Here is a 20,284-nt window from a genome sequence, read left to right on the forward strand (position 1 = left end):
AGCTTCAAGTACCAACCCCTCTTTGGGATGTTGTTCTAATATCAGTTTATTTTTCAACATCTTTGCAATCCTGGCCGGGCACGGTGGTTCACATTTGTAATCTCAGCACTTTGGGAGGCTGAGGCAGGTGGATCACGAGGTCAGGAGATCGAGACCATCCTGGCTAACATGGTGAAACCCCGTCTCTACTAAAAAATACAAAAAAATTAGCTGGGCGTGGTGGCGGGCACCTGTAGTCCCAGCTACTTAGGAGGCTGAGGTAGGAGAATGGTGCGAACCTGAGAGGCGGAGCTTGCAGTGAGCCGAGATCGCCTCACTGCACTCCAGCCTGGGCAACAGAGCGAGACTCCCATCTCCAAAAAAAAAAAAAAAAAAAAAAAAAACGAAAAACAAAACCAACATCTTTGCAGCCCTATTTGGGTCTGTTCCATCTATGTGCCGCCTCATAGCCAGTCTGGTGCCTGGACAGAGTATGTGCTAGTTCAGTTTTCAAAGTCTTTAATATTGTGAGTAGGGTCATATTCTTACATGTATAGGTTAGCAGGCAAACCTAGGGATTCATAAACAACTTTGTGGTGTTGCTTTTCCCAGTTCTTTCTCTGTGATCTTTCTGAATGTTTCCCCAGGTTATTTATTTATTTATTTTTGTTTTGCGACAGAGTCTCACTGTGTCGCCGAGGCTGGAGTGCAGTGGTGCGATCTCGGCTCACTGCAACTCTGCCTCCTGGATTCAAGTGATTCCCCTGCCTCTGTCTCCTGAGTAGCTGGTACTACAAGCGCACACCACCACACCTGGCTAATTTTTGTATTTTTAATAGAGACGGGGTTTTACCGTGTTGGGCAGGCTGGTCTTGAACTCCTCAGGTGATCCACCCGCCTTGGCCACCCAAAGTGTTGGGATTATACATGTGAGCCACCACGCCCGGCCTTGCTGGTATTTTTTGAGACTGGGTCTCATCGTGTTGCCCAGGCTGATCTTGAACTTCTAGCTTCAAGCAGTCCTCCTGCCTGGGCCTCCCAAAGTGTTGAGGTTACTGGTGGGAGCCACCTCGCCCAGCCACCTCTTTTTATCCTCTGGCTAGAAAGCTGGGCCTTTAATAAGCTATTCTGTGACTGTGTCTGTCTAGAGATTTATTCATTGTTTTGATCTTCTCAAAGAACCAACTTTTGATTTCACAAATTTCTTCTGTTTGTCTTATTTTTTTGTATTTTTTTTTTTTTTTGCCAAAGCCAAGTATTTCTGAATTTTTTCTGGTTAATTGATTCTGTTTTTATTATTTGCTTCTGCTTATGTTGGGTTTAATTTGCTCTTGTTTTTTCTAATTTCTTAAGGTGACATCTATTAAAAATTTCCGTTTTAAAAATAGATTCCATTTCTTCATTGAGATTTTCTGTTTCTTCTTAAAAAAAAATTCATAGCCTCTTACTTATTTTTTTGTAGAGATGGGTCTCACTGTGTTTCCCACCTTAGTCTCAAACTCCTGGCCTCAAGTGATCCTCCTGCCTCAGCCTCCAGAAGCACTGGGATTACAAACTTGAGCCGTAGTGCCTGGCCCTTATTTGTTTTTTTTTTTTTTCTGAGACGGAGTCTCACTTTGTTGCCCAGGCTGGAGTGCAGTGGCGCAATCTCTGCTCACTGCAAGCTCTGCCTCCCGGGTTCATGCCATTCTCCTGCCTCAGCCTCCTAAGTAGCTGGGACTACAGGCGCCCCCCCACCATGCCCAGCTAATTTTTGTTTTTTGTATTTTTAGTAGAGATGGGGTTTCACCATGTTAGCCAGCTTGGTCTCAATCTCCTGAACTGGTGATCTGCCCGCCTCAGCCTCCCAAAGTGCTGGGATTACAGGTGGGAGCCACCACACCCAGCCCCATTATTTGTTTTTCTGTTGCATTTTTGTTTTACTTTAAATCCTTTAGTGTTAGCTAATAGTAATTTTTAAAGTCTCAGCTACTTCCGTCATTGTTATTAATATTTCTGACTTTTTTTTTCTTTCTCCTGTAGGTCATGGGTTAGTTTCCTGCTTGGAATTTATGGTAATTTTCCTCCCATAATTTTGTATAGTATGGATCCTAGGATATTTAGTGTCTGGATCCTCTTGCCTTTCTTAATAGAGTTTTGTTTTGGCAGACAGTTAATTTGCTTGTTTATCAGCTTCTTCTTTTTGAGACTTATTTTTAAGTCTTAATAAAGATGGGTTGATATGGTTTGGCTGTGTCCCCACCCAGATCTTATGTTGAATTCCCACGTGTTGTGGGAGGGACCTGGTAGGAGGTAATCGAATCATGGGAGCAGATCTTTCCTGTGCTGTTCTCATGATAGTGAATGAGTCTCATGAGACCTGATGATTTTAAAAAGGGGAGTTTCCCTGCCCAAGCTCTCTTCTCTGGTCTGCTGCCATGTAAGACATGGCTTTCATCTTCTGCCATGATTGTGAGGCTTCTCCAGCCTCATGGAACTGTAAGTCCAATAAACCTCTTTGTTTTGTAAATTGCCCAGTCTCATGTATGTCTTTATTAGCAGCACGAAAATGGACTAATACACGGGTCTAGATTAATCTTATTCCTAAGGTGTGAGCTTTCTGGATCTCTACTGAATTCTGCAGTCTTTAACGTAGTCTCTTAACTTAATACTTGGAATTCAAATGTCTGCCAGCCATGCATGAGCACCAGTAGTTGTTACGCTCATGCTAGTTGGTAATTGTTCTTTGCCCAGCTTTCATAGACCTTTGCTGTGTACCTGTTCAGCTTACAGTGTGTGTGTGTGTGTGTGTGTGTGTGTGTGTGTATTTTATTTTATTTTTTTGAGATGGAGTCTTGCTCTGTTGCCCAGCCTGGAGTGCAATGGGGCAATTTTGGCTCACTGCAACCTCCATCTCCTGGGTTCAAGCAATTCTTGTGCCTTAGCCTCCCGAGTAGCTGGGATTACAGGCATGCACCACTCTGCCTGGCTAATTTTCGCATTTTTAGTAGAGATGGGTTTCACCGTGTTGGCCTGGTTGGTCTTGAACTCCTGACCTCAAGTGACCCACCCACCTTGTCCTCCCAAAGCACTGGGATTGCAGGCATGAGCCAGGGCTCCCAGCCTCAGCTTAGTATTTGATGGAGGATTCCTGTGGCAGATTTCTTTTTTTCTTTTTGGATGAAATTTTGCTCTTGTTACCCAGGCTAGAGTGCAGTGGTGTGATCTTGGCTCACTGTCAACTCCACCTCCTGGGTTCAAGCGATTCTCCTGCCTTAGCCTCCTGAGGACCTGGAATTATAGGCGCCCGCCACCACGCCTGGCTAAATGTTGTATTTTTAGTAGAGATGTGGTTTCACCATGTTGGCCAGGCTGGTCTCGAACTCCCAAACTCAGGTGATCCACCTTGGCCTTGGCCTCCCAAAGTTCTAGGATTACAGGCACGTGCCACTATGCCTGGCTAAGTTTTGTATATTTAGTAGAGACGGGGTTTTGCCATGTTGGCCAGACTGGTTTTGAACTCCTGACCTCAAGTGATTTGCCCGCCTCAGCCTCCCTAAATGCTGGGATTACAGGCGTGAGCCACCGTGTCCAACTCCTGCGGCAGATTTCTGAATCCTCTTCTGCATATAGGTCTCTCTAGCACCCTACCCATAAATTCCAGGCGTCCCAGCAGTTTCTGATTCTCATATCTACTCAGGTCAGTGAGACTGCTAAGCTCTGTTTAGGTCCCCCACCCACACACCCACACACCCACACACCCACACCTCTTACACCTATTCTGCAGACTGGAAGATGCTTCTAGACAGAAATAGGGATTTTCTTGGAATTTACCCTGCTTATCTTCTGAAACTGTAGTCCTGTATTGGCTTTTGTCCAATAGCTGAAAACCAGCTATTTTATGTTTACTTTCCAGTTTTATAGTTGCCGGGAACTTCATCTAGTGTCAGTTATTCTTATACATTTGGGAGCAGAAGTCTCAGAGGGTATGGTGCCAGAATTTAGCACATGCGACTTTATTATGTGTTAGAACCATTCAGTCGCTTTTTTTTTTTTGAGGAAGGTCTTACTGTGTTGCCCAGGCTATAGTGCAGCAGCCTTGTCCTCCCAGATTCGAGCAATCCTCCCACCTCAGCCTCCCCAGTAGCTGAGACTACAGGGGTGTGCCACCAGGCCCAGCTAAGTTTTGTATTTTTTGTAGAGACAGGGTTTCACTATGTTTCCCAGGTTTGTCTGGAACTCCTGCTCAAGCAATCTGCCCACCTCCACCTCCCAAAGTGCTGCAATTACAGGCGTCAGCCCAGCCCAGTCTGTTTTAATTATATCCTGGTTTGCTTCTTTGCTTCATTGTTTCTATAGCACAGTGTTAATATTTTAAATGTTAATTCCTGGTGAAAAACAATAGCCTGTATTGTTATTCTAGTATTTTTTAAACTATTACGTTAGATTTTGAACTAAAATATGCAGGTGTTATAGGTAGGAGGACAAATAGTCTGGCATTCCTTCCATAGCAAGGGAAATCCTTATTCACAGTTTTGAAATTTCAAGAACTCCCCAAACACAAGAATTTCAGATGAGGGAATGCAGACCTGTATTCTGTTCAGTGCAATGATTCTTCCATGGAGAGCTGAAAATGTCTGTCTACTGTCATTTTATAAAACCTGTTTTAAGTGAATTGAATGTAAAACATATGTTGAAAGTATACTGTATGTAGTATTTTGCATTTCACTTTCCCTAAATAAAAGTAAAGTAAGTTCCCTAAAAAGTTAGTTTAGGGCTGGGCGCAGTGGCTCACGCCTGTCATCCCAGCACTTTGGGAGGCCGAGGTAGGGGAGTTCAATATCACCAGAGGTTGGGAGTTCAAGACCAGCCTGGCCAACATCCAAATTGGATATTTTTTGTTACTTCTTCCTTTCTATTCTCATTTGTAATAAGTGACCTATTATAGAATTAGTGCTTTTGGTGAAAAAAATTGAGATCTATTTACTTAAATGCATGTTGGTTATTGTTGAGGAGAAATGAATTATTAGTTATTTGGAGGGGCATGCCATTCTGAATTATTTTTACAGCTCACGTTGACAGGAGATAATTGAAATACAGCTCACGTTGACAGAAGATAATTGAAATAATGGCTTTGAATATAATTTCAATAAGGACATAGCTGAATTTCATTAATTGAGAACATAATTGTTAGGGTCTAAAATTTAGTTACGATTCTAAGTATGATAAAGTAAAAAGCTAAGTGCTATAATATAAACATATCTCATTCAAAGAGAGGGTCTTTAGTTTTTCATTTTCATCAGTTATTTGGAGGGGATTATCTAGTTTAATTTTGTGTGTTCACTTCTCACTTTATTTTTGACATTTTTATTCTCCATTTGATTATAAGACTGAGTAAACAATGTAACAGTGGAATTTGTTGATTAGAAGATCTTTTAAAAGATAAAAATTTTGGCATTAATAACCTGTATGTTAACATTTAATGTAATTTCTGTATGTGATGGAAAGAGCTTTTAACCAGGAGTCAGAGAGCCTAAATTGTAGTCTTAAATTTTGCCACTAGCTAGGTATGTAATGTGGGGTAAGTCACTTGTTTTCTAAATTTTACCTCTACAATAAGGATTAAACCTTTTGTGCTTATAGGATTATTATGCTGATTAAATGTTATCGAGAAGTCTCTGAAAAACATACCATAAACAAATAAAGATATTTCCAGTCACACCACCAAAAATACCAACTGGAATCCTGAATATTTTAAAAATCGGCTATGCAAAATAAAGTTACATTGTGCGTGTCAAGTAAGAATATCAATTTTATTTATTTTTTAAGAGACAGTATATTGTTCTGTCGCTCAGGTTGGAGTGCAGTGTTGCCATCACGGCTCACTGCAGCCTTGGACTCCGGGGCTCAAACCATCCTCCCACCTCAGCTTCATGAATAGCGGGGACTACAGGCATGCCACCATGCCCAGTTAATTTTTAATATTTTTTTAGAGATAGTGGGTCTCAAACTCCCGCCTCAAGCGATCCTCTCACCTCAGCCTCCCAGAATACTGGGATTACAGGTGTGAGCCACCATGCTCAGCCATTGTCTGTTTTTATATGCTAGTTTGAATTATATTTGTATAGGTTCACATTTGTATTGTAGAATAGTAAACTATTCCATAAGTTTTGGGTGAAAACTTTCTTGTTAAAATCAGAATGTTTAATAGCAGTTGCAATGAGATTATGGGTTGATTTTCTTTTTTCTTTTTTTTAAAGCTTTCTACAATGGCTGTTACTTGTGTTAGCAGTTTTACCTTTTTTTGTAAAAGGTTCTAGGCATTTACTATTTCCCTAGATTAGGGAAGTAGTTGTTATGGTTGTGTATCTGTATTGTCTGGTTTCAGATTCTTTTTCCATCACTTAATAGCAGTGTGACCTTGGCCAAGTTATATAACCTCCTGGACCTCAGTTATCTCATGTAAAATGATAAGACTGCCCGCTTCATATCATTGTTAAGATTAAATAAATTTTCCCTGTGTAACACTTAGCACAGTGCCTGGGACTCAGCAAATGCTCATTAAATATTAGCTGTTATTATTGCTAAGTGTTTTACGTGTCTTTTTCTTATGATTGCTCTCCATGATTTAAAGATTCTTTTGGATACTCAGCAAAGTACCAAATAAGATTATAGAATTAAAGTCTAGAGTCACTGTTTAAAACCAGAGCTATTTGATTCCAAAGGCGGCCCTTTTCACTACTTTGTTAGTTCCTCAAAGTAAATTTTTCAGTTCATAATGTTTCTGTTATATAAACATTACCTTGGAATGTAATGCTAGGCTTATGACACAATGATGATACTTTATCAACTGTATACTTTTAATGGATGAGACCTAGATTTCCTTTTATATCATATTTACTGTATTAGTTTTGGTAATTTAAGCCTTTGGCATAAAGGCGATCAATACAAAGTCAATTAAAAGAGATTTTTACTTAGTCTCTTTTAGTTAAAAGAGACTATAAGTTAGTACTTTTAGTTTAGGTATGTCATTAATTTTGGGTGTCCTTTTTGTCGTTTTAATTTTTTTTTTATCAGTTACTAATAAATCTTTTTTCCTTTCTTTGAGACAGTGTCTCTCTCTGTCTTGCCCAGGCTGGGGTGCAGTGGTATGACCATAGTTCACTGCAGCCTCAACCTTCTAGGCTCAAGGAATCCTCCTCCTGCCTCAGCCTCCTGAGTAGTTGGGCCTAAAGGCACACACCACCATGCCTGGCTAATTTTTTCATTTTTTTGTAGAGACAGGGTCTCACTATGTTATGCAGGCTGGTCTTGAACTCCTGGGTTCAAGCAATCCTCCTGCCTTGGCCTTCCAAAGGGTTGGGATGACAGATATGAGCCACCGTGCCAGGCCAGTAAATCTTCGTTTGTTTGTTTGTATGAGACAAAGTCTCGCTCTGTCGCCCAGGCTGGAGTACAGTGGTGCAGTTTCGGCTCACCATAACCTCTGCCTCCTGGGTTCAAGTGATTCTCATGCCTCAGCCTCCCAAATAGCTGGTAGTACAGGTGTGCGTCACCACGCGTAGCTAATTTAAAATATTTTTAGTAGAGACAGGGTTTCGCCATGTTGGTCAGGTTGTTCTTGAACTCTTGACCTCAGATGATCTGCCCATCTTGGCCTCCCAAAGTGCTGGAATTACAGATGGGAGCCACTGCACCGGCCTGACCAGTAAATCTTATTCTCATTCTTTTTCATATCTTATGGCAAATATTTGTTTCTGTTTCTGTTGGGTGTACAACCTAGGTTGGAAGGATTGGATCAGATAATATGTGTTTTTGTTTTGTTTTGTTTGAGACAGAGTCTTGCTCTGTTGCCCAGGCTGGAATACAGTGGTGTGAACACGGCTCACTGCAGCTTTACCTCCCTGGCTCAAGCAGTCCTCCTGCCCCACCCTCCTGAGTAGCTGGGACTACATACAGGTGCTTGCTACCATGCCTGGCTGTTTTATTTTTTGTAGCGATGAGATCTCACTCTGTTGCCTGAGCTGGTCTCAAACTCCTCTGCTCAAGTATCTCCTTCCTTGGCCTCCCAAAGTGCTAGGATTATAGGCATGGGAGAATAAACACTGGCTGTTTGCTAGTTTTGTTAGATAACTGCTAAACAGTATTTTTTAAAATTTGGGCTTATTGAGTTACTACTGTTTATGCCATAAAAGTCCTTCTGCCATACTGTTTTGCAAAGTGATCATACCAATTTTTTTAACCCTACCAGCGATGTATGAGTTCACAGTTGCTTTGCAATTTCTCCAGCCATTGATATTGTCTAATTTAATGACATAGCATTTTTTAATGTAATTAAAACCTTTTAATGTGTTTGTTGCCTATAAAGACATCCTTTCTTGGGTGTGTTTGTTTAAGACTCTTGCTAGTTGGGTTTTCTGCCTTACTGTTACTGATATTTATGAATTTTAAAGATATTTTCTGGATATAAGATTTTTGTTGGACATACATATTCATTGTAAATACATTTTTCCTGACTTCTGTTTTTTCAGACTCTTTATGTTGGACATTTAGAACTTTCCATTTAAGGGATCTTACCTACCTCAACTAATGAAGATATATTTCTGTGTTTTCTTCTAGAAGCTTTTTTTTTTTTTTTTTTGAGACAGAATCTCTCTCTGTTGCCCAGACTGGAGTGCAGTGGCACAATCTCAGCTCACTGTAACCTCTGCCTCCCGGGTTTAAGAAATTAGTAACTGGAATTACAGGCATGCACCACCACACCCTGCTAATTTTGTATTTTTAGTAAAGACAGGGTTTCGCCATGTTGGCCAGGCTGGTCTTGAACTCCTGACCTCAGGTGATCCACCTGTCTCAGCTTCCTAAAGTTCTAGGATTACAGGTGTTCTAGAAGCTTTTTCATTTTAACCTACATATTTAGATCTGTAGTGTTTTTAGATTTTTTTGATTGTGAAGAAAGGTCACTGTAGTTCCACTAATTATTTTTTTCTACATTATCTTTTCTCTCTTTTTCATTGAGGTGGTTTCTGTTGCTACGTCTGTCTTCTACTGATTTTTTTTTTCTTCTGAAGTGTCATAAAATCTGCTTTACTCTTCTCTGGGAAAGGTTTCATTTTTAAAAAATTAAAATTAAAATTTTATTTTATTAGTTTTTTCAGATAGTCTTGCTGTGTTGCCCATATTGAGTACAGTGGCACGATCTTGGCTCACTGCAATCTCCACCTCCCAGGTTCAAGCAGTTCTCCTGCCTCAGCCTCCCAAGTAGCTGAGATTACAGGTGTCTGCCACCATGCCTGGCTAACTTTTGTATTTTTAGTAGAGATGGAGGTTTCACCATGTTGGCCAGACTGTTCTCGAACTCCTCACCTCAAGTGATCTGCCTGCCATGGCCTCCCAAAGTGCTGGGATTATAGGCGTGAGCTACCATACCCTGCTGGTTTCATGTTAAATTCTGTATTTTCTTTTTTCCTTTTCTTTTCTTTTTTTTTTCTTTTTCTGTTTTTTGAGATGGAGTCTCACTCTGTTGCCAGGCTGGAGTGCAGTAGCGTGATCTCAGCTCACTGCAACCTCTGCCCCCCGGGTTCAAGCAATTCTCCTGCCTCAGCCTCCCAAGTAGCTGGGACTACAGGCGTGTGCCACCAAGCCCAGCTAATTTTTGTATTTTTAGTAGAGATGGAGTTTCACCAGGTTGGCCAGGATGGTCTCGATCTCTTGACCTTGTGATCCACCTGCCTCAGCCTCCCAAAGTGAGCCACCGCGCCCAGCCTTCATCTTTTTTTTTTTTCTTTCTTCCCCCTCAGACAGAGTTTTACTGTGTTGCCCAGGCTGGAGTGTAGTGGTACAATCTTGACTCACTGAAATCTCCACCTCCCAGGTTCAAGCAATTTTTCTGCCTCAGCCTCCCAGGTAACTGGGATTATAGGTGTGCACCACCATGCCTGGCTAATTTTTTTTTTTTTTTTTGTATTTTTAGTAGAGATGGGGTTTTGCCATGTTGGCCAGGCTGGTCTCGAACTCCTGGTCTCAAGTGATCTGCCCGTCTTGGCCTTCTAAAGTGCTGGGATTACAGGCATGAGCCACTGTGCACAGCCTTAATACTGTATTTTCATCTTTATAAATTCTATTTGTTTTTTAAAATATATTTTCTCTTCATTTGTTTATCCATTGCTTACATTTTGAACACATTTATAATAGTTGTTTTAACTTTATCATAATTCCATCACGTTTTAATTTCTTCTGATTATGGATCATGTTTTCCTGCTCTTAGCTGTCTAGATATTTTTTATTGGATGTTATACATTATAGGTTTTATATTATTTTACTAAATTTAACTGTCTTTGAAGAGTGGTGTTGGACTTTGTTGTGGTGCACAGTGAAGATGCTTGTCTGTCAACCTGATTTTTTTGAGGGTTTTTTAGGGTGGGTCTAGAGTAATACTACTCTAGGGCTAGTGTTTGTCTACTCTTAAGGAATGACATTTTTGCAGTATTTGCTGAATTCTACAGCTGTTCGTTAACACTCCATTCTGGCAAGTTGGAACTCTCACTACCTTGTGGGCCATAAGAATTGTTAAACTTAATGCATCCTGATCATTCTTTGTCTGGCCTTGTTATGTTTTACCCTTCATATGCAAAACTTAGTGTACTCAACAGTTTTCAACAACAGACACATGGGGACCTTCTATGGATTTTTGGATCCCTTTCTCAGGGTAGTTCCATCTCTCGCAGAGTACCTCAGCCTCATTGAACATCAGTCTTTGTTTCTTAACTCTGTGGACTCCTGTAGTTTGCTTAGGATCCTTCTTCCTGTGCTGTGATATAGAAAGTGCCTCCAGGTATAAAGTGATGGCATTTCTAGAGCTCATCATGTTTGTTTCCCTTTCTCTTGGTTCACAGTCTTCCGCCACCGGTTAGCACCACCTGTTGAACCTGTTATTTCATGTATTTTGTCCCGTTTTGTTTATGATGAAAGAACAAGTTGAGCTTCACTTACTTCATCATGCCAAAAGTGAAAGTCACCTAACTACATTTTTATAAATGTAAAATTTCAGAAAGCTGATGGTTTTATGAACAGTGACACTTAACCCTCTTCTTTATAGGTATATAGTTTTTATAAACAGCAAGAAGTTAATAACATTCCTTTTAATTATGTTAGTCTTTACATCATAGCTTCCTTTAGTGCTTTCTTATTGTAAGAAAAACAAGTTACTTTTAGGTTTTCTGCTAAGTAAATGGGAACACTAAATTTAGCTACTTAGTCTTACTTACTATGTTTCTTTGGCTACATATGGTGAATGACAGCTCTCAAGTAACTGCTTCTGCTTTCTCCTCCTCTTGTCCCTGAAATCACTGTGCCTGCTGAATGCATAGTTGATTGTGGGAGACAAAGAAAAATATTCAACCAGTTAGGAAGCTATTGCTGAGAAACTGGGTCTGATGGGACCTACTACAGGACAGAAGTATAAGGGAAGGAGAAGCACCAAAGATATTAGGTTTTTTTTGCATAATCATCTGGTTGATTGAGTTGAAGGGGGGGCATCAACTCTGTCTTCAGGATGGTGAAGACTTGGTGTAGAATACATTTTGGGCAAGAAAATCAGTTGTATTTGGATATATCAGGTTTCAGATGCAAAACAACAGCATTGGAAGGCTGAGGCAGGAGGATTGCTTGAGCCTATGATTGAGCTACTGCACTTCAGTCTGGGCCAGAGTGAGATCCTGTCTCAAAGCAACAACAAAGTAGAGATGATGGGTATATAGGTGGTTGTAAAACAACTCTAGTTTGCCTTAGTGTGAACTTAATTAATTGATTTCTTGATACTAAAATGTAAATTTTTACATTTTTATTTTTCTGTTTCTACACATTTTCTGCCATGATTTTTGCCATCACTTGCATTAATTTCCTTCCCAGATTTTAAATATATTGCCTCAAAAATTATGAGCAAAATTTTAAAAATTTACATCAATGTGTTCTGGCACGAATTGTATGTTTTAGATGCACATTTTTTTTTCCGTAACAAATATAATGCTTTAAAAATAAATTTTCATGTGAAAGCATATGTCGATGTCTAAAAGTCAACTAGCACTAAAAGATATATGATGAAACAAATAATGTTCTCTATTTTCTCCCATCCCGTTGGTTTCCCACTCCAGAATCAAGCAACTTCAGTTCATTATTTTGTCTGGTATTTGCCTTCTTGTTCTTAGTAATACATCACTATTTCTTCTTGATACATAGCTTTTAGATATTTGTTGACCTCTGGTTTTTGAAAATGAGGACTCAGAACTTATTCACACATTTGCCCACTTTCATTTTCCTCATTCCTTGACATAATTATATCATGAGTTTGTTTGTTTTTTTTCTTTTTTCTTTTTGTTTTGAGACAGAATCTGGCCCTGTTGCCCAGGCTGGAGTGTGGTGGCATGATCTTGGCTCACTGCAACCTCCGCCTCCCAGATTCCAGTGATTCTCCTGCCTCAGCCTCCTGAGCAGCTGGGATTACAGGCGCCTGCATGCCATCATGCCTGGCTAATTTTTTTTTTTTTTTGTATTTTTAGTAGAGATGGAGTTTCACCATGTTGGCCAGGCTGGTCTCGAACTCTTGACCTTAAGTGATCTGCTCGCCTTGGCCTCCCAAAGTGCTGGGATTACAAGCATGATCTTCTGTGCCCAGCCATATCACAAGTTTTTTATAAACTACAGAGTGTTTGCATTTTTGTAACTATGCATGTATTGTTCAGTATTGAGCCAAATTTATACTAAATCCAAGTCTTAATACAAGCTTTTGTTTTTTGTGGAGTTAATACCTATTATTTAGGCAGTTGCCTGGTTTTCTGTAGACCTGTTGCTCATGTTCTGCAAGTGTGCCTGTATTTCTGTCATGAGCTTATGATTAACATTTTCCATATTAGCAAGCACACTACTTCAATTTTTGCTCTTGCTGGAAACTTATTCCATAGCAGCTTTTGACTTCTGCTGCAGTCTGGAGTGGCTACTCTCTAGTTCTTTTTTCTGTATTAGATTACCTATTTAATTACTAAGTCCTATAGTGCTTTTTTTTTTTTTTTTTTTTTTTTTTGAGATATAGTCTCACACTATCACCCAGGCTGGAATGCAATAGCGTGATCTCAGCTCACTTACAACCTCTGCCTCCCGGGTTCAAATGATTCTCCTGCCTCAGCCTCCCGAGTAGCGAGGATTACAGGCGCCCGCCACCATGCCCAGCTAATTTTTGTATTTTTAATAGAGATGGGGTTTCACCATGTTGACCTGGCTGGTCTCGAACTCCTGACCTTGTGATCTGCCCACGTCGGCCTCTCAAAGTGCTGGGATTACATATGTGAGCCACCACGCCCGGCCCTCCGTAGTGCCTTTTTAAAAATTTAACTTCTTTTAATGGCTTCTTAAGGAAGAATACGTGGACACAAAAGTTTAGCTTTTTGCAAAGCTTTGAAATGTCATTTTGCTCTTATATAGTCTTGGTATTTTGGTTTGTTTGGGTTTTTTTTTTTTTTTTTTTTGAGACGGAGTCTCGCTCTGTCGCCCAGGCTGGAGTGCAGTGGCCGGATCTCAGCTCACTGCAAGCTCCGCCTCCCGGGTTTACGCCATTCTCCCGCCTCAGCCTCCCGAGTAGCTGGGATTACAGGCGCCCGCCACCTCGCCCGGCTAGTTTTTTTTTTTGTATTTTTTTTTTTTTTAGTAGAGACAGGGTTTCACCGTGTTAGCCAGGATGGTCTCGATCTTCTGACCTTGTGATCCGCCCGTCTCGGCCTCCCAAAGTGCTGGGATTACAGGCTTGAGCCACCGCGCCCGGCCTTTTTTTTTTTTTTTTTGAGACGGAGTCTCACTCTGTTGCCCAGGCTGGAGTGTGGTGGCATGATCTCCGCTCACTGCAACCTCTGCCTCCCGGGTTTAAATGATTCTCCTGCCTCAGTCTCCTGAGTAGCTGGGATTATAGGTAGCGCCACCAGGCCTGGCTAGTTTTTGTATTTTTAGTAGAGACAGGGTTTCACCATGTTGGCCAGCCTGGTCTCGAACTCCTGACCTCGTATGATCTACCCACCTCGGCATCCCAAAGTGCTGGGATTACAGGTATGAGCCACCGTGCCTGGCCTCTTATATAGTCTTCATGTATGGGAGCAAAATGACATTTTGCGAGGTTGGTTCCAGGATCTCCCTTGGGTACCAAAATCCAGGGATGCTCAAGTCCTTGATATACAATGGGATAGTATTTGCATATAACCTATGCACATCCTCTTGTATACTGTAAATTATCTCTAGGTTATTTATAATACCTAATACAATGTAAATACTGTGTAAATAGTTGTTATACTGTATTGCTTAGACATTAATTACAAGAAAAAAGTGTACTTTTGTATAGACGCGTTTTTTTTTTTTTTTTTTTTCCTGAATACTTTCTATCTGTAGTTAGCAGAATCCACAGATGTAGAACCCATGGATATGGGGACTGACTGTACTTGATTGATGACTTGGCTGGGTATAGAATTATAAGTTGAAACTTAATTTTCACTCTGAATTTTGAAGGCTGTATATTTGTCTTCCAGATTTCAACAGTATTTCATTTTTACTTTGGAATAAGAGTGCGCTGCCATTCTGGTTATAGATCTTTTTTATGTGACTTGTTTTTTTTCCCTCTCTGGAAGTTTTTAAGGACCTTTTTTTTTTTTTTTTTTTTTTTTTCCAGGCTTTGAGATTTCACTGTGATATGTTACAGTCTGGGTATTTTTTCCATGTATTTTGCATGGACATTTTTGGCCCTTTCAGCTTGAAAGCTTCAGTAAAAAGAAAATATTCTTCAGTACAAATAAAATGTTCTTTAGAAAACTAGCTGGGCGTAGTGGCTCATGCCTGTTATCCCAGCCCCTGGGGAGGCCGAGGCGGGAGGATTGCTTGAGTGAGTCCCAAAATCGCTTGAGAATCTTGGAGTTTGAGACTAGCCTAGGCAACATAGTGAGTCCCTGTCTCTACAAAAAATAAAAATATTAGCCAGATGTGGTGGCCTGTAGTCCTAGCTACTTGGAAGGCTGAGATAGAAGTATTCCTTGAGCCCACCTGGATAAGGCCGCTGTGAGCTATGATCACGCCACTGTGCCCTGCCTGGGTGACAGGATGAGTCTCAGTCTTTAAAAAAAAAAAAAAATTCTATACCATTTATTTTTCTTTTCTCTTTCTGCATTACTCAGTTGTTGGACTTTACTAATCTGTATTCTGTTCCTTTGTCTTTATTTTACTTCCTGTATTTGAACCTATTGTATTTTTTATTGGCATTTCTCTGGGATTTAGAAGCATATGGAAATAACATTGTTTTTTAAAAATAGAATAGAGAAATTTAGTGTTTAATTTAATGTTGTTTGCATTCCTTGCTAAACTTAAATTTTTTTTTGTTTGTTTTGACAGAGGTGTTACGAACACAAACAGTATAGAAATGGATTGAAATTCTGTAAACAAATACTTTCTAATCCCAAATTTGCAGAGCATGGAGGTAAGTGCAAGTAGATAAAGCTTTATTACATACCTGTCTGGCTCCTCTTACTGGATTTTATTCTTCCTAGCTGCCTTAACTGTTTTCCAGAGAGAACAGACCCTCTCATCTTTGAGTTCTGTGAGAAGGTGAAATTTAATACTGAATTTTGAATTTAATATCAAGAAAATGATAACACATTCTACTTGAGTTCTGACTTATTCTTAGTTTGAATATTAGCTCTGTAGGAAAAGAGAAATAACTTAATAGGATAGAATGCCAAAATTTACTTTAGAACTTTGGTTGAGCTGGATACATTTTATGCTTTATAATAAGCTTATTCAGAAAGTGACCATTTGGTCCTTTGCTCATGAACTATCATATTTTTAATTTATGTTTTTCAGTTTTTCAAGACCTAGTTATGTTTAAGACATGATTTGTATATTGTAATGTTCTGAAAGTGTACAGGCTTTTGCTTGTGTGAAGGTAGATTGTTGGATGGTGAGATATTTGTAGAGCAAGGGGAGAGTGTGTGGCTAAACTTGAGAGGAGGCAAAGGAAAAATAAGTTTTCGCAGGTCTCATTTGTACAGTTAAGAAACATGGCTTTTCAGTAACTATTGATAATATACTCTTAGTATTGAAGATAAGGAGGAGAGTAATAATTCTCCATTAGATTCCTTGCTTTTTTTTTGGCCTGTGTTTATAGTAATTCTCACTTTCTTTCACTGCATTTCACTTTATACTTTCTTTTACTGTAATTGTTTGGAGACGGAAAACAAAGGAGATAAAAGTATCTAAATTAATCTCTCTGCTGGGTGCTGTGGCTCACTGCTATGATCCCAACACTTTGGGAGACTGAGGCAAGAGGATTGCTTGAGGCCAGAAATTCAAGATCAGCCTGGGCAACATAGCGGGACCCTGTCTTTATTATGACAAAACATATATTTAAAAAAAGACAAATAAATAGAAATAAATTTCTCTCTCCCTTTTTCCGTATTAAAAATTATTTATTTTTGCTGACCAGCTGAGCATTACGTTGTTTGATATCATTTCTAAAGTAGGCCTACTGATAATGTGTCAATATAGAAAAGTATCAGATTTCATTATTTCTGAAATGCAGTTTTCCCTACATTATTTCACTGTTTTTTTCTTCTTCTTTTTTTTTTTTTTTGAGATGGAGTTTCATTCTGTTGTCCGGGCTGGAGGGCAGTGGTGCAATCTCAGCTCACTGCAACCTCCACCTCCTGGGTTCAAGCAATTCCCCTCCCTCAACCTCTCAAGTCGCTGGGCTTATAGGCGTGTGCCACCATGCCGGGCTGATTTTTTATTTTTAGTAGAGATGAGATCTCACCATGTTGGCCAGGCTGGTCTCAAACTCCTGACCTCAGGTGATCCACCCACCTCGGCCTCCCAAAGTGCTGGAATTACGATGAGCCACTGCGCCCAGCCTATTTCTCCGTTTCTGAAATGTGATTCTCCAACTCCCTACCCTGCTGCTGTAACATATCTGAAATCAGGTTGCATATAAATTGTCACAATTTCATTGAAAGTTTTGTTGTTTGTTTTTGAGACGGAGTCTCACTCTGTTGCCCAGGCTGGAGTGCAATGGGGCAATTTTGGCTCACTGCAACCTCTGCCTCCTGGGTTCAAGCAATTCTTGTGCCTCAGCCTCCCAACTAGCCGGGATAACAGGTGCCCGCCACCACACTTCGCTAATTTTTGTATTTTTAGTAGAGGTGGGGTTTCACCATGTTGGCCAGGTTGGTCTGGAACTCCTGACCTTAAGTGATCTGTCCACCTTGGCCTCCCAAAGTCTTGAGATTACAAGTGTGAGGCACTGCACGTGGCCGAAAGTATTTTTAAACAGTACATATTGATTCTTCCTCAGGATTATATCTTTAATCCTTATCCTTTATACCTAATGAATTTCTCTCTAAAGTCTAAATTTTAGTCTAAAAGTTAGGCAAATCAATCAAATAAATTTAAAAAGTTAGGCAAATAATATTTTCACTCGCTTTAGGCTTCATAGGATACATATAGAATTAGAATTTATTTTTCCTCTTTTCTGAAAACTTAATATTTCTTTTAACTCTTTTAATCTTTTGGTTGCTGAGAGATTTCTCACATCTTTTTCTTGTATATTTAATAGCAATCTCAATCATTTTAAAATAAATTTAGGAAAATAAAAAATGTAGGAAATTTATGTGTTATTTTTAATCACTGAAGAATGAATTTAACCTGTATATAACCTAGGTTCACAGAAATAGAGTATGTTTTCAAGATAAAGTTTTTATATTTTAATGAAGTAGATATATAAGGTTATCCCATGGAATTCCCCTGAAGAATGAATTACTACTAGATTATCTTTCTAGTCAAATAGCATGTATTTTGTATCTTTTATCTTAAAAAAAAAAAGGAGAGTCTCTTTCCGATAATAGAGTCTGGAAATCTGTGTTTACTTGGATTGCCAATTTTTAAAAATGTTTTAAATCTGCAAGAAAGTGGAAAGTATCTTAGTAATCTCCTTGAAATTTTTAGTTCTTAAGGCAATGTAGCATTTGTTTTTGAGATTATGGTTTTGTTGTTATTTTAATATTTAATTTTTTTTAATGTTCCTTTTCTTTTTTGTTTTTAAAAAATAGAAACCCTGGCTATGAAAGGATTAACATTGAACTGTTTGGGGAAAAAGGAAGAAGCTTATGAATTGGTTCGTAGAGGTTTGAGAAATGACTTGAAGAGTCATGTGTGTATCCTTTTTGAGATACAAGGTTTGAGATTAAGGTTTGAGTGGGGTTAAGGTTTGAGTGGGGTTAAGATTAAGGTTTGAGATACAAGGTTTTGAGATTAAGGTTTGAGTGGGGTGTTTTGAGCTAAGGCAGCAATTTGAGAGTCAAAGTTTTAGATCTGTCTTATTGTGCAATTACAGAAGAAATTATTCTTTTTTAAATAAGGTAACAGCAAGCAACTGCCTTCATTCAGGAAACATTTTTATATACCTAACCATGTTTTAACATTCTGTTTTCTCACAGATAAATGGGACTTGCCTTTAAAAATATCTATGAAAGCTTTTCTCACTCTTAAAAAGGGGGCATTGCTAAGGTCTGAAAATTTGTGTGGCACTCCCCTACCCCGTTTGTTGAAAGCTCATCACCAATGTGATAGTGGTAGGTGGTGGGTCTCAAAAAGAAAAAGGATATAAAATAAGGAATATTAGAGTGGCATTATAATACCCTAGTTTAGAGCACAAGCTTTTGGAGTATAGGCTTAGAATATGCCTCACTTAGGTTCAAAACCCATTTCAGCTTCTTTCTGTGTGATCTTAGGGCTCAATTTCTTCATGTGTAAAATGGGGTAATCATACTCACCTCACTGTGTTGGTTTACAGATTTAATGATGAGATATATAACATAGCCACTGATAATGCTAAGTACCATATTGGATAAATATTTTATTAAGGGAGAGTAAGAGCAAATAGAAATATCTGAAGGAGGATAGAGAAAATATTGTGGGTTGCTATTTTTAAGATAGACTTTAGCAAATATTTCTGTACCTATTTTGTGGACTGACACAGTTTTAAGTGCTGAAATATTTAGCAGTTTTTCAGATGTTTACCAGGCCCTTGGCTTAGTACAGACAAAGAAAAGATAACAGATTTTGCTCTCAAAGAACTTACAGTCTGGTGAAGGAAGATACTGATTAGAAACATTTACGGAACATTTGGGAGTATTACATAAAATGTTGTGGTTTATTCAAATAGTTGTCATTAATCCAGTAAAGTGGAAGTATGTGAATTGAGAGTGACTAGAGGACTAGAAAGATAAGTAAAGGCTTAACTGTTAAGACTGTCGTAGATAGATGTCTTCCCATAATTTTTAATGATTGTATAGTGTTCTGCCAATGTCTTTATTATGATTTATTTGAGTTCCTCTTGATGGACATAATTTTCTTTAAATTTTTGGCGGTGTTAAACTCCGTGGGGATAGGATTTTTAGGAGGTGAAGATGAGAGTCAGTTATGTGGCTGTTGTAATATTTAAGAGAAGTAAAGTCCTGAAATACAGGGTATTAGTGATAGAAATGGGAGGGAGTGGAAAGATAGGTAATGGGAGCTAGATTTTAATGGGTAGTGTTTCCTAGTTTATAAAACCACGATCCAAACAGCCGGGAGGATTTGATCCAGTTATACTTTTGTCATTTATATTGCGGAAACCAAGATTATTTTTCAAATAAAATTTGTAATATTTTGACTTGCTTTAAAAACGCGTAATATTAAATATGTGTTTTTCATTCATGCCTGCCACCCTAAACATTCTGGAATTTTGTTTGTTTGTTTGTCTTTTTTTTTTTTTTTTTTCAGATGGAGTTTCGATCTTGTCTTCCAGGCTGGAGTGCAATGGCACGATCTCAGCTCACTGCAACCTCCGCCTCCCAGGTTCAAGTGATTCTCCTGCCTCAGCCTCCCAAGTAGCTGGGATTACAGGTGCACACCACCAAGCCTGGCTAATTTTTGTATTTTTAGTAGAGACAGGGTTTCATCATATTGGCCAGGCTGGTGTCTTAAACTCCTGACCTCGAGCCATCCACCCATCTTGGCCTTCCAAAGTGCTGGGATTACAGGTATGAGCCACCATGCCCGGCCAGCATTCTGTATTTTATTGACTGTTGAGGACCTCTGGCCTAAAAGTTGTTAGATTGAAGGTTGTTGTTTGTTTGTTTGTTTTTGAGACGGAGTTTCACTCTGTCACCCAGTCTGAGTGCAGTGGTGTGATCTCAGCTCACTGCAACCTCCACCTCCCGGGTTCAGGTAATACTCCTGCTCAGCCTCCCCAGTAGCTGGGAATACA

The 20,284-nt window shown here is 39.3% G+C and overlaps 1 protein-coding gene across 2 annotated transcripts in view; it reads left to right on the plus strand.

Annotated features, from left to right (window-relative positions):
- NAA15 (N(alpha)-acetyltransferase 15, NatA auxiliary subunit) overlaps nucleotides 1-20,284 on the plus strand; it is a 91,487-nt gene that overhangs the window by 19,704 nt on the left and 51,499 nt on the right. For both annotated transcript variants that reach the window (XM_010353481.2, XM_010353482.2), the window contains exons 2-3: nucleotides 15,376-15,460; nucleotides 18,084-18,188. In XM_010353481.2, the coding sequence (XP_010351783.1) occupies nucleotides 15,376-15,460; nucleotides 18,084-18,188 (190 nt within the window). The remainder of the gene's footprint in view (nucleotides 1-15,375; nucleotides 15,461-18,083; nucleotides 18,189-20,284) is intronic.

This window comes from Rhinopithecus roxellana, chromosome 2 (assembly GCF_007565055.1).
Source record: "Rhinopithecus roxellana isolate Shanxi Qingling chromosome 2, ASM756505v1, whole genome shotgun sequence".
In the NCBI taxonomy this organism is placed as follows: domain Eukaryota; kingdom Metazoa; phylum Chordata; class Mammalia; order Primates; family Cercopithecidae; genus Rhinopithecus; species Rhinopithecus roxellana.